Source organism: Camellia sinensis, chromosome 7 (assembly GCF_055761805.1).
Source record: "Camellia sinensis isolate YWXY chromosome 7, ASM5576180v1, whole genome shotgun sequence".
Classification (NCBI taxonomy): Eukaryota; Viridiplantae; Streptophyta; class Magnoliopsida; order Ericales; family Theaceae; genus Camellia; species Camellia sinensis.
The window spans coordinates 150,217,331-150,233,093 of record NC_138967.1 but is presented as its reverse complement, the minus strand read 5'-3'; the positions used below and the strand labels follow the sequence as shown (position 1 = coordinate 150,233,093).

Here is a 15,763-nt window from a genome sequence, read left to right as displayed (position 1 = left end):
TATGAATCCACTCCCTTGACTGGGGCTAGTTGTCGTCCCCGTATTCTGTTTCTTGTTGGCTGGGTTGTGCTTGCCTTTCTTGAATTTGAAACCCTGCCTTTTACCATGCCATTCAGTTGTTGGTGTTTCAGATTGTTTCACTGCTGCAATGTTCAACTCGGCCATCAATGCCCGGTCGAGGACACCCACAAAAGTCGGTAATTTCAAAACATTTATCCGGTCAAGTATTGCCACATTAAGGCCACCTTCAAATTTTCTGGCCTTCTTATATTCAGTATCCACCATGTGCGGCGCATAACGGGCAAGTTCAGTAAATTTTGTTTCGTATTCTGCAACGGACATTGTGCCCTGCTTCAGCTGTTCAAATTCAGTCACTTTTCTATCCCTGACACACTGAGGGAAGTACTTTTCAAAGAAGGACTCCTTGAACTGAGCCCAAGTCATAACAGTATTTGTTTCACGGATTAACATCCACCACCTTCTAGCCTCTTCTTGTAGGGTGAAGGTAGCTAACAATACTTTGTTCGCTTCTGAGCACGGAAACACTTCGAACAATTTTTCTGTTTCCAGAACCCAAGCTTCAGCCTTTAACGGTTCGAGGCCTCCCTGAAAGGATGGCGGTTTCATCTTGCTGAATTTATGGGTGAGAGCAATAATATCCCCATCATCCACATTCACATTAGGCTCCGGCTATACCGGAGGAGGAGGAGGAGGTGGGGGCGGTTGGTTCTGTTGTTCAAGTCTAGCAGTTATCAGTTCCATCATTCTTTCCATTCTTTCCATTCTTGCCTCAGTAGATGAAGACTCAGGTTCATTTGCATTGTCCATTTCACTATAAGCAGTTATAACAGTTTTAAACATAAGCAGTCATTTGTTTAACAGTTTAACACATTAGCAGATATTCAGTCATAACATAACCACACACTTAACATGCTCATGAGATGCCCTAATAACGTTTCTAGGACACCCTATAGCTCATTTGGACACGTGTGTGCGGTATAACTCGTGGTAAGTATCGCTCTGATACCACTCTGTCACGACCCAAACCCGGCCCTATGGGTTTAGCACCGTAACCGGCCAGTAATCCGAGATTACCGAAGGCCTGCAGAACAGTAATACAGTAAAACAGAGTACAGGGCCTGGCGGAAGCCAATACAGTAAATAAATAGTGTCCATTGAGCTGTGACAGTCTGTATGCAAAAAGGCTTTTCATACATTATACATAAACAGTACAGAACAGTATACACAATATTTACAATCATTCAGACTAGGGACTCGACCCTAGATAACAGTACAGTAACACTCGGTCTATACAGAATAGTAAAACAGTACAGAAGGGGGAAAAACAAACAAAACACCCCCAAGCCATAGCATGGCAACTCGGAACCTCGCAGTGAGGCACAAAGGCTGGCTTGACAAAACTGGAGTAACCCTGACGCCTCTAGCTGCGGTCTGGTTCCTGTACACCTACATATATATATGAGCAGTGAGCTAAAGCCCAGTGAATAACACAATATGTAAAGGGGTTAAGAATGAATGTCCTTACAGTATGAAAACAGCTCATTTCAATCAGTCATTCAGTTGTTCAGTACAGTAAACAGTCATATGTGGTACATCCATTAGCATAACAGTAACAGTAGGTCTTGAAAGACCGAACAGTAATGATGGCCATCAGTCAGTAAACAGTAGTGGTTCCACGAGGGAACCGACAGAGATCTCTGTAACAGTAACAGTAACAGTAAACCGTAGGTACTAAGGATGCCACAGTACAGTTCAGAAATAAAGGACATACATTCATTCAGTAAATAATACCAGTTCAGTAAACAGTTCAGTTCAGTATTCAAAAGATAATCAGTTGAACATATCTTTACACAATTGTTACTCACAGAGTTCTGGGCTACAGTATGCTAGAGCGTGTCTCCCCAGTTGCCAACCCTACACAGTTCACAGGTTGAACACACTAAGCTACACAGTTGGAAAATCTCATAACTTAATCCCTAATTTGCCTTGGTGTGTTCTACAACGATATCCTCATCTAAATGTCTTAAACTAGGCCTAAGAATGCCTAGGATGGGATGAGGATGCAAAAATACACTTAGAAAACATTTTGCAAAGTTTGCTGAAAATAGGAGCCTCGCTCGAGCGAGACTTTCTCCGCTCGAGCGTAAGTCCAAAATCAAAGGCTTCGCTCGAGCGAGGAATCCTTCGCTCGAGCGGTCTGCAAAACAGTAAAAGTACTGGATGCTGAAATTTTACGCGCGATCGTCGCTCGATGGTCGCTCGAGCGGAGCCCTGGACAAAGGTTCTCGCTCGAGCGGGGAATCCTTCGCTCGAGCGAGGAAGCCAAATCTGGAATTTCCAGATCTGCCTCCCAAGCTCAAACCAAGCATTCAACCACTCCAAACTCGACCTCTTGGGCCCAGATTCTGGAAAACATCATTAAATTCAATGTATAACAAGTTTCAAAGCTCAATTTATGAATTCAAGCCCCAAAGGTGAGTCAATTAAAACCACATTCAAACCCATTTTGAAGAACAACATTCAAACATGCATGAATGAGTTTTAAATCAAATTAAAGCTCCAAAGCTTGATCAAATGAGCTCATTTCTTTTCAAACCAGTTGGAAACATGGTCTATAACAACAATATGAGCATGCATGTACCAATGTCCATGTAATCAACCTCAAGATGCAATAATACTAACATGCATGCAAGAAATGATCTTCAATCCATCATTAATGAACCAAATCATGACTTAGCTCTACAAATTAACATGAATCATGCAAGGATGAACTCAAGAACAGTAACAAGAAGATGGATGTCCTACCTTGGGTGTAGAATTAGAGGTGAGGGAGCTCAAATATACAAATACACTTCAATCTTCAAGCAATTCTACCAAGTTCCAAGCAATGCAAGATGAAACTCACTCTCTCCCTCTCAAGGTCGGCTAAAGCAAGGAAAATGGCTGATCAAAATGTGTTTTGATACAAGGTGTAATGAGGCTCAAACATGTATGTTGAGTGGGCCACTAGGGGTGGCATTATGGTGATTAAGTCCAACTCTTTAATTAGTTTAATTTAATCTAATTTAATCATACCTAATCAATTTTCAGATAATTACACTACAAAATCGCATAAATTATGAGGGTCACGGAACATCAATCGGTTTCTAATTCGGCCGCCGATAAGGCCTTCAATTAGCAGTTTAAACATATAAACATGAATAGATAATCAGACAATCAAACAGATAGAATGCAATTAACTAACATATACTCAGTCAATTCAGTTTCAATTTCAGTCAGTCAGTTCAGTATTTCATTCAGTTCGATTATCAGTCAGTTATCAGTTCCGTTTAGCAGTAATCGGTGATTATCGGTAATCGATTAGTCCTTAATCAGTAAACAGTATGAGGGTTGTTACAAATATCATGATGCAATTCTAAGAGATAATATAATAATGTCAATGTTCATGTATGTACTACATGTAAATCAACAACTTTCAACTTAGTCTTTTCAAGACAATTCATCAATATTCTTTATATAAAACAAACTAACAAAATCAAATATTTTCTTACCTTTCCAAGGATCTCCTCATTTAAATGCCAACACGGTAATCCTCTACCGGTTACCAAGACCAAAACTTTCAAACAATATGTTTATCAATAGCAATAACATATAACACCAAAACGAGTTCAAGGTTTCATCAATTTCTAACTCACATACATTATCAATGAAATGTAATTACAATCTTTCCAAAAATTCCTCCCCTTCCCAAACATTAAATAGAATCAAATTTCCTTTTTTCTCATGCAAGTAAAATCTTAGGACCTTCAAGTTCAATCATAATTCTCATAAGCACAAGTGGATATTTCAACACTTAATCAATTTTATCAAAATCTTCTCTTGACTATAATTATAGAATATACCACGGTATTCACGTTTCAATTACCAACATCAACCCCATCGATTTAAACCAAGAAAAATAAATAAATAATTAAAAGTTTTGATAACTCATTCTCATTTTAACCAATTCATCCATTTGCTCCAAACAAGCTAAAATCACATTATTTTCTTTTCTTGTCAAAGACCACCAAAACCATTCAAATATCTCATAAAAATTTTGAAGTACGAAATTATTATTATAACATTACTCAACTAGTAAAACTAGGAGCCTAATACTAAATCACCTCAACTTAACTAAAAGTCTTAGTTCAACTTTGTTTCACACCCGAACAACTTCATCTCACTTATTTTCTCCAAAATCTCGTACTTATGAAATATTAACATTTTCATCCTACGCTATATTAAAAGTTATGGTATAATCTCAATAACACACTTTTAACTATTGATCTGGTTAAATCTTGTTAACAAAATTCATATTCAAAAATGGTATTCAAAAGTCAAAATAGTAATCAATGATTTTGAATTAGAAGTAATTGCTCTTATTGATACTGGTGCTGATCTTAATTGTATTCAACAAGGATTAATCCCTACTAAATTAGTAATTTTATTATCTTCACATTTTTTCAAAAGAAATAATATCAAACATAACTTAACCCAACTCATCTTTCAAACATAATCACATTTCATGCCAAGCTACTAAAATAGCCAATCTTTCCCAAATTCTCTTCAAATAACAATTTTCACAACCTTTTCTAAAATTACGTAACCAACATGATATTTACATCAAAAAATATGGAATATGCCCAAGAGTAATATTTTCAAGGTTATGAGTTCGAAAGTCCATATTTTACATTTTTATTTTCACAAAAATGGGCACAACTAAATCATCAATATATCATTTTTCATAAAATATCATGAATGTAGCACTTTTAAAGTTTTTAGTTCCAAAACAAATCTATAATCCCAACTTAACAATTTATATAATATTTCTCAATATCAATTTATTTTTCTCAAAAATAAATTCCAAAATCAAAGATAAAAAAAATATTTCAACTTTATATTTTTCAAAATAAATCATCTAATCATAATATGATGTAGATACAATCCATACAACCTTTAAATTTTATTTTTGGATTTTTTTTATAAAATTAACAACACAAAATGATTTTTCCAAAATCAATCTCAAAATGCCAACATTCTTAACATTTCAACATAATTTTTCTTTCAAAAATTATCAAACAAAATCTAAAAATTATATATATATATATATATATATATATATATATATATATATATATGCAATACCTCTTAAAATGACATATTTTCTCAAAATAAATCTAACATGGTTTTAATGTAATAATATGAAGAAAGTCCCTATCTCAAATATGAAGAAAAGTAAATCCGAAAATGCAAACATCGCCCGCTCATGGATCCAAGACCACCATTACGAAGATCACGACGAGCTCTCCAACTTTCATTTACAACACTTTTACAAAATTTTACTCTAAAGACTCTCACTCTAAGCTAAAAGAGATTGAAAAGAGGGAAGTAACCCTCTGCCAAATGCAAGGGAAAAGAAAGGAAAAGATGAGAAGGAAAAAAGAGGGCAACCCCACGTGGGTTTGCTTTTCCCATGCTTGGTTTTTTTTTAAAAAAAATATAATTTTTTTGTAATAATATTTCAAAATTTTATAATATAAATTATAAAATGATATAATTTTACTTACCACAAAATATAATATTTTTATACATCATAAAATATAATATTTTGTTCACTACGAAATATACACTTATTTTACTCACTATAAAAATATATAATTTTACACCATATGGTACATACTATAAAATCATCTATCAAATATTTATTATAATCTTATATAATAAATAATAACAACTCCCAATGTGGTTATTACCAATCACCTAATTAAAAAGGACTAAAGGACCAAACAGTTAAACATGAGTCATTAAACAAACTCAATTTAAATTAAACCAAAGTCATGGGTCCCATCCATAAGCCAAACATGATCCAATTATGTATCAAAATAGACCCAACAAATTTATCTCAAATCATGGTCTAAACATCCATAACTCAATTTCAAATTCTGCTATAAATTAAATTGAATAGCAATCAGTCCGCAAATTATTTTATAAAATAAATACTCATCAATTAATTTCTGAAATTTTTGTCCAACATGCTAGACTCTTATAAAAACAACATAATAAAATTTTTATAATTTCTAAGATCGAAAATTATATTTTTTTTTATAAAAAAATTATTACAAAATTAAACCATTTTTGCACATAACTTTACACAACACTCCAATCTAAATATTACTCAATTAATTTATGCACTGACTATTTAAAAAAAATATTTTGGTACATTACAGATAATAACTTAAGAGGGAAATGGCACAATTTCTCAAAGTTTGGCCAGTTTTTGTAATTCTCTGAGGGTGTTCAATATGAGAGGCAACAATTTTCATGGCATTATTCCTCAGGCTTTGTTCCTCAAACATTCATGGAATTCATTAAAAATTATAGACCTTAGTTTTAACAGGCTACAACGAGCACTCCCAGTTCCGACACAGTCTCCCGTTATTTATAGGGCCATTGCCAATTTACTAACAGGACAAATTCCACACTCAATTTTCTCTAATAGTTCTCTTTATATTTTAGACTTGTCTGAGAATAACTTGAGTGGCACAATTCCTCAACGTTTGACAAGTTCTATTGATTCTCTGATGGTGCTCAATCTAAGCTGCAATGATTTTCTTGGGTTTATTCCTCAGACATTCAGTACAGGGTTCAGTTTGACAATGAAGTCAAAATAAATTATATGGGCAAGTACCAAGATCATTGGAAAATTATATAAGGCTTGAGATTCTTGTTTTTGGAAACAATGAGATTGAGGATACTTTTCCCTTTTGGTTGGGAGATCTTCCTAAGTTACAAGTTCTTGTTTTGCAATTTAACAGATTCCATGGTACCATTGAGAATCTTAAAGCCACACTAAAGTTTCCAAACTTGTGCATCATTGACCTCTCTCACAATGGCTTCTCAGGTAACTTGCCATCAAAATTATGCCAAAATTGGAATGCAATGAAAATGAAAAAGGCAGAAAAGTTAACATATATGCAGCTCTGTTAGATAATTCTTAGAATTCAGTTGGTGAAGTCTACAACTAGATGTGACATTCATATATTTTCCATCTCAAATGACTATTATGTATTCAATAACAATAACTAGCAAAGGCATACTGATCTTATACGAGAAGATCTAAAATGGCATTGTAGTTGTTGATCTATCAAAGGGCAAATTCAGAAAGCTCTTGGAAGTCTTTGTAGGCTTAAGGTGCTAAGTATTTCCAACAACAGTCTCATTGGAAAAATCCCATCATCATTGGCAAATCTAACAGAGCTAGAATCATTGGATCTTTCTAGAAACCTGCTCTTAGGAGAGATCCCTCCACAGCTGTCCCAACTCACTTTCCTCGAATTCCTGAATGTTTCTCATAATTATCTCACAGGCCCTATACCTCAAGGGGAACAATTTGATACATTTGAAAACAACTCATCTCTTGGGAATTTCGAATTGTGTGGTAAGCCTTTGTCGAAGTTATGTGGAAATTCAGAGGCCTCAACACCACCACCATTGAGCTTTCGAGGCGATGATTCAAAGTTTCCAAGCGGTGTTGACTAGATTGCAATATTCATGGGATATGGAAGTGGGCTAATAGTTGGGCGGGTTAGTGGACACATTCTAACCACGAGGTATAATAAATGGTTTGTCAAGACCTTTGGAAGGTGGAAGCAAGCTCAGAGGAGGGAGAAAAGAAAAGGAAGAAGAAATTAACTCAATAAGCAGACTCTAATCTATAGTTTATGAAAAATCTAGAAATCCCCTAGATATTGATTTGTGATTATGTATCAATTTAAACCAGTAAATAGCAATCTCAATCAAACAATCGAAGACAAATCAATACAACGATTTTATATAGAAAAATCATAATTGAAGCGCCTCCAATTGTGATAAAAAATCATGGGCAAAAGCCACAAAACAATCCACTAAGAAGACATAAAAGAATTAAACAAGTGTACTCTCAATTATCTAGTGAATCCAGACTCGAATCAAACCGACCTCTATGTGCCTCTTCCAACCCCATCTTCACCTCGGAATTTTCTTGCCTAATGTTGAATCCACAATGCCGATGTCGAATTCACGACAATGAACCACTTTGGAATCTACCAAAACTTCAGGCTCAAGTTCCACGAAATCCACCGAAGAACAACTCTATCTTTTGTATTAAACAAAGTAAACAAACCCTTTGATATAATCCACTCAATTCATTATTAAACTCTCACAGATATCAAAGAAAACCAGCAAAGAAGCTCTAGAAGAAAACCCTAATTCTCAAAAAGAAGATTTGGAAGTCGTACCCTAAAATCTGACTGAACCGCACCTTTTATAGAAAACAGATCCGCGATCTTCGCTCGAGCGCAGGAATAGCCGCTTGAGCGGAAAAATACAACTCCCAATACTTTTGCAAGCGAGTGAAACTTATGAAAGGTCGCATTCTTCGCTCGAGCGGAAAACAAACTTTAAATGCAATTTTGCATTTTGCTTCGAGGGTGCAGTCCCTCGACCCTACCATGACACCGCCCCCTGGACCCCCGTGAGCTGACCGTGCAGCTCGATCCCCGACATACTTAACGAAGTGGAAAACATGATAGAATGAAGATCACAAACTGCTTTGCATAGACACAATTCGGGTTGGATTCGAATCTAAAACTCATAGCCTCACTGAAATAAAAGATCGAATAAAATTACAACTGAAAGGAGTTTTGTCAAATGAGATTGCCAAGAATATAAAAGTAATAGTTTTCGTCCATGTGCGTGCTATTATCTTTTGTAATTTGTAAAACTTTTCGATTGATACCAATAACTATGTGTTTCTTGTTATGAAGATATGTAATTGTTGTTTTACCCATTATGCCATGAAAACTGCAATAGGACGCAATTTGGATCTTCCAAAGTTGTGTATTATTAATCAATTTGGATCTTCCTGTTCTTTTTAGCAGAAAATGCACGTTGAGCTTCTTTTACATGGACTAACACTCCATCCAGTGGTAATAATAGTTATTTGGGCTGTGTATCTGTCATAACTATGGTTGCAATTGCAGAGTTGGATATGATGAACCTCAGAGATTATCAAAAATCTTGAATAATATCAAAAGTTTTAAGTCATGTGGACACTCATTTGAAAAATAAATAATGATCGCATTCAATGTTTCCTGGTATGAGAATGTGACCGATAATTTGAGATGTGAAGATTTTGCGATTGTAATTACTTGATACATATAAAATTATAAAGATGATATGTAGTTTAGATTAATTAAGTGCACTAAAAAGGACAAATACCATAATATTTAAAAATTACTTTTCCATTTCGTGCACAAAATGGGTTTACTTTGATTGTTTAAAATTCCAAAAGAGAAAGTCTTTAAAAAAAAAGGAAATTAATAATTGCGTGTGTTCTGGTCAGTAGTACTGTTGTTGGGTCAGATCATAGAATAATTATTTTTGATTATTGAGTAGAGGTAAAAAAAATAATCTAGAAAAGCATAATACTCCTAATACTGAAAATCCCCACTTCTCTTTTTTAATTTGCCATACCAATATTAAAGTAATCCAAAATTTAATACCAAGTTAAACAAATAATAAAACTAAAAAAATATATAGTCCAAAATTTTTTCCACATTTAATTTTCATTTCTTATCCCACAATGGGATTAAAAATTTAGGAAACATTACAAAAAGGAACTACTCCAAGGTTTGATCATGATGACAAATCAAATTTTAACTTTTTAATTGTTTCGATTTAAACTATTTTTACTTTTAAAATAATATCAATTCTAACAATAATTAGTTATAGCTAATAGAGTAAGAATAATTTAGACAATTTAATTATTTTTTGTCGGTATTAGTTGGTGGTGCTGGTGCTGGAAAAGGAGTAGCAGCATTAGATAGGGAAAAAAAGGATGGAACGGTGGCAGTAGGTTGGGGAAGAGGAGGGATGATAATTAATAGTATTGAAGGAGAAAAAAAATGATCAATTAAAAAATAATAAGAATGTCATGATTTAATTTGTTACCCAAATTAAAATTTAATTTTTTTTGATTTTATGTTTCTTCAAAAATTAATAAGCAGACATATTCCCCTACTTTGTATACCCATTTTAATATGGTTAGGACTGCAAACGAACGGAGCCGAGCTGAGTTTTATCGAGCTCGAGCTCAACTCGTTTACTTATCGAGCTTGCAGGGCCGGCCCTGGGCATAGGCCCACAAGTCCATGGCTTAAGACCCCTCAAAATAGACTCAAAAAATGGGGCCCCTCCTATTATAGTTTAGTGTAATATATTAGGTATATTTTAAGTCCAAAAAAAAATTAAAGAAGGCTAAAACTAACTTAAAATAAATTGACCCATTAAAAAATTAAAAGACTCATTCAAAAAAATTAGCATTGTTATCCATTGAAAATAGACCCAAAAAAGGGGCATCTCCTATTATAGTTTAGTGTAATATATTAAGTATATTTTAAGTCCAAAAGAAATTAAGGAAGGCCAAAATTAACTTAAAATAAATTGATCCATTAAAACATTAAAAGACCCATTTAAAATAATTAGCATTAACTGTTATCTATTGAAAATGATTTTGCAAAAAAAAACTAAATTATGCAAATATTATTGATTTATTTGCTTTTAAAAATGCAAGAAGAGCGAGGATCGAGCGATACTTATTAGTTGTTATAATATAATGTTAAGTATTTTTTGTGATTTTGACACAAATCGTTTGTCCTTTACTTTCAATTTTTTTTTTTTCATTCAATGAAAAAAAACAAATGTGAAGAACCCTAGAAATTTATTAGTTAATTATTGACTTTGGGCCCTGGAAATCTCAGAACCGGGCCTGCGAGCTTGTTTATTGAGCTCGAGCTTTGCTCGGCTCATTAATATTAATGAAACTCAAGCTCGGCTTGGCTCGGCTCGATAAATTTTTTTTAATATTATTTAAATATAAATATTTAAATAAAAAATTATTATTTAATATATAAAAAATGTATTTATATATATATATATATATATTTATATATTTAATATATAAATAAATATTTATTATATAATTTAAATAAAGATAAACGAGCCGAGCTTAACAAGCCGAGCTTATGCGAGCTCGAGCTCGGCTCGTTTACTAAACGAGCTGAGTCGAGCCCTTAACGCACCGAGCCGAGCCGAGTTTATTCATAAACAACTCGATTCATTTGTAGTCCTAAATACGGCATCGTTGAAGAAAGCAAGTCGTCCACCATGCTATCATTAGTCATTTGTGGATGGAACATCATTTCCTTTGTCAACTTCAATTGCACATGTCTTTCTTGGCGTTTCTAAAGTCGTTTCCTTAATCTTTCCGCTTGATAGGCGTGTTGATTAGGGTTGAGTGGGGAAATCAAAAAATTCGTAATTTGAATTTGCGTAGTCTAATCCAATAAGTTTGGATTAGTTTTTTAAATTTGTTGTTCGATTTTGGCGTAGAAAATTGAAGAATTGGTCTCCACGAATCGATTTTGCATTTTAGTTTACGGTTTCAGATTAAACTGAATCGGGCCATATGTAATTTAAAACCATATACATACCATATATCCTGATACATACAATCATAGATATTATGTTTATTCAATTTATGTTTTGAAAAATCATGAACGCATTAATGAATATTTTCTTAATGTTATGTTTTAGTTTAGTGGGCATGTTATTGTTATTTTTTTAATTTATGATAGGTTAAATTTTTTAAAAATATGTTATATGATTTTTCTTGTGAACAGATTATGTAAAACCGTAAATCCAAATTGAGCCGAACAGTGTTTAAATAGTTCCGTTCGGATTAGTTCCATGATATAAATGAATTGATTAATTTGATTCTAATTTTATGGAACCATAGATAACGGATTAATTCTGATTTTACCTCAAATCAACCAATTCGGACCATGTTCACCCTTAGTGTGCATTTCTTTTTGTTTCTCAATTATTTAACAAAATGCTATTAGCGTTGTTTTGTCCATAAATTTTTTTATTACATAATTAATTATTCCAACTTTAAAATTTTTGCTCCATGATTAATTCATTAAACACTACAAGAATTTCCATCTCATATATATTCGGTTTTCAAATTTGGAAAAATTAGCAATTATTAATTGGAGTCCTAGCAAAAGATAATTTACAGTTTAAGTTTCTCATTTTATTTATTTATTTATTTTTAAATTTAGGGATAGTTCACTTTCAATGGTTTTTTTTTTTTTTTTTTTTTTTTTTTTTTTTTTTTTTTTTTTTTTAAAGGTGGAGTTTACCTGCTTATTCTCAATAGCACTGGTGATGTAATTTTCCAAACCGCTAATGCATTGGTAGTGGGCATGTAAAACTTGTACATGGAATTATTTTATTAGATAGATTAGTAATTAAATTAATTTATATGAATTATTTAGTAATATTAAGGAATTAGTTATGAGATGGCTTAATAATTTCTGTAGCGATCCTAGTTTTGCACTTCACTGAGTATGTCGAGGATCGAGCTGCCCAGTCAGCTCGCGGGAGTCCAGGGACAGCGCCCCTTGGTGGGTCCAAGGGCAGCGCCCTGGCAGGGATCGAGCTACCTGGTCAGCTCGCGGGGGTCCAGGGGGCAGTGCCCCTTGGCGGGTCCTAGGGCAGTGCCCTGGCGGGGTTGAGAGGCAGCGCCCCCGAAGCAAAAATGCAAAATGCATTAAAAGTTGCTTGTTTGCTTGAGCAGCCGTTTATGCGCTCGAGCGGAGAATGTTTAGTTTCAGAAGTTTGACATGTCTGCAAAAGTACAAGGAAAGTATATTTGACGGTCGAGCGGGACTTTCCACACTCGAATGGACCATGTTATATCTCGAATGGGCCATGTTATATCAGTTCGTGAATCTGATATTTCATATCACTTTTGCATCTCTCTCTCTCTCTAAAAACCTTTTCCTCTCCCTTCTCTCTACATTTCCCTACGCCAAATTAGATCAAAACCTTGATTTCTCAAGATCCATTAGAGTTTTGCCATAAGTTCTTCATCAAAGTTGGTTAACTTCTCGAGGGCTTCGTTGTGTGGAGTGAAGATCGAGTTTCGACACCATTGATTTTGGCGGTTTCATCTCATTTCTTCTTCAAAACTTGAGGTAGGGATTTTCTTAGAGTTATATATATATATATGTAAGATCTATATAATTTTCGAAATCGTCTTTCGATAGCTTTAAAAATTGATTGTTGATTTAAGAAATTGAGCGATTTTGAAAGTGAGTTTGTCTCTTATTCTTTTAAAATGATCTTATGGGTTTTGATCTTCATTGATTGAAGAAAAAATGATTTTTGGAAAGTTTTCTTTCAAAAGATTTGAGTTGTATAGTTTTTGTAAGAAAACCTAGACTTTGGAGATTTTTTTAAAAGAGACTGAAAATCCATGAATGATATTATTATATTTATTTTGTGCGTCAAAATAAATGGATATTTGGAAAATTTCTTATTCATATTTATACAAATGATGAATTTCAGGGAATATGAGAATTATTGTTCATTTTGGTAATTATTGTTCAAAACGTTGAAATAGTCTTGAAATGACTAATTGTTGAGGATACTTGAGAAGAGAGAATTGTGTTATTCCTTGGATGATGAATTGGAATAAAAGTACTTATATTCATCTTGTGTTATTGGCATATCAATTCATTTGATTACATTAAATTTTGAAAGTTGATTTGAAAACTTGCATTGAGAAAAGAATGTTGAGAAACAAGTTTCCACGAATTGGTTTTGGGGTAAATGTGGTGGTAAGTCTTGACAGGTGGTGTAGATGAAATTGAATAGGTGTCGAGCCTTCCAATTAATACTGGTAAAAATGACAGATTATAGGTGTCGAGCCCTCCAGTCAATGCTGGTAAAAATGATTAATTGGTAGTACTTGTATAGTCTACTTGCAGACACCGACCTAGGGATTACCAGAGTCGTATTTACCACCCTTGAAATGAATTGTTAAGTTTTGAAGAATTGAAATTGTATGACATCATTGAGCATGATGGTTCTCAAATATGAAGATGTGATTTTCTTTCAAAAGGGCATAGCATGGCATGTGCATTTCATCTCTTAAGACTTGTATAAAATGTATATACTTTGTTAAAGATTTCCTACTGGGCTTTATGCTCACCCTACGGGATTTTTGTGCAGGAAAAGATGTGGTGATGCCACCTAACTAAAGGCGAGGAAATGTATGTTGAGAGTACGAGACTTTCATTTTGCTGTGACTCTGTGTGTAAGCCAAGGGCTGTATGTGTGTGGGTTTGAATAACCGTTTTGTGTAACCAGGCTCAAGCCTTGGAAACTTGCAAACCCTTGAGGGTATTTATTTGTTTATTTACTTGTTATTGGATTAATGTATTGTTGCATGAAGAACTATTATATCATGTAATGTAAGTTTGGATATTTATATTCGTTTTTCCTTGAAAGAACCATAATTGTTGTATTATCATTTAGGCTAGAAATTTGGGGTATTATAACTTGATATCAGAGCTACCGGGTTTGAATTCTTGGAGCTCGTGGGAAGTGATTGTTTAACCACAATGGGTTCATTTAGCATGCTTAGGAAGTGTTATGCATTTTGTGACTATGTGATAACATGCTTATGTGACTACATTGGTATGGGACCGGACTTTTGGGATGCTGTTTGCGCTTATTAAGTTCCATGAGGTCTCATTAGAAGGGTACATGATCAATACTCATTCTACAAAGAATTCTTGATTTTTCGTGGGACGGATTTCATTGTAAAAGAATAGTTTGTATGTGTTTACATGACTAAGTGCTTATGTGGAGTGAAATTGAATTGTGTATATGGCAGAGAAATATATGGAATTGTTGTAGTCGAACAAGTGAGTCAAGTTACGAGCACATATGAGGTAATGTGCTAAATTATTTCTCTTGTCTCCTTTATTAGGATGTTAGGAAGGGGTCAAGTCTGTGGTGGTAGAGGCAGGAGGCGTAGTAAGGCTCGCCGAGGTGTGCATGAGGTACCGGTCCATAGGGTTCTGGTGCAAGAAGAAGGGTTTAGCCAAGCTAATATGGTCGAGCAAGCAGGCCAAGCTAATGTGACAGAGTAGGTGGGACAAGCAGGTCAAACCGCAATGGGGTCCCTAGCTCGAGAAATGGCAGGGGCTTTAAGAGAGTCTATGAACTTGTTAAGGGTGGAGAATCAAGCCTAAGAGAACACCATGGAGTCAAGGGCAAGTTTCCTTACTAGAGAGTTCTTGCGGGCCAAACCGAATGAGTTCCATGGTGGCCCCAAGCCCAAGAAAGCGGATGAGTGGCTCGAACAAACTATGAAGACATTTGAGATGCTTCACATCGAAGATAGTGAACTAAGAGTGACTCTAGCAAGTTACTACCTTAAAGGACATGCAGGTCAATGGTGGAAATATGCCAAGGGTAGGGTGGAGCCGACATGGGAAGCCTTTGCGGTTGTTTTCCAAGATAAGTACATATCTCCCACTACTAGGGAGAGATTGAGGCAAGAGTTTAAAGACCTCAAGCAACTCGACATGCTCGTGGCTGAGTTTGAGGCGGTCTTATCTAGTTTGTCCATATTTGCACCAGAGTTGGTGGCAACGGAAGAACGCAGTTGCATTGAATTTGAAAAGAAATTAAAAACAAAAATTATGTTGAAGCTTGTCAGAAATATGATTCGGGAATATGACCGTCTTGTAGAGACGGCGACACACGTAGAAATTTCCATACAAGCCAAGGAGGAGAGGCTTCGGAG

At 34.5% G+C, this 15,763-nt stretch overlaps 1 protein-coding gene across 1 annotated transcript; it reads left to right on the top strand.

Annotated features, from left to right (window-relative positions):
• The first annotated feature begins 6,362 nt into the window (after positions 1-6,362).
• On the top strand, positions 6,363-7,599 carry LOC114265046 (receptor-like protein 53). Its single transcript, XM_082881249.1, has 3 exons — positions 6,363-6,703; positions 6,876-6,961; positions 7,211-7,599. Exons 1-3 carry the CDS (start codon positions 6,363-6,365, stop codon positions 7,597-7,599), a joined length of 816 nt encoding a protein of 271 aa, XP_082737375.1.
• Positions 7,600-15,763: the final 8,164 nt, after the last annotated feature.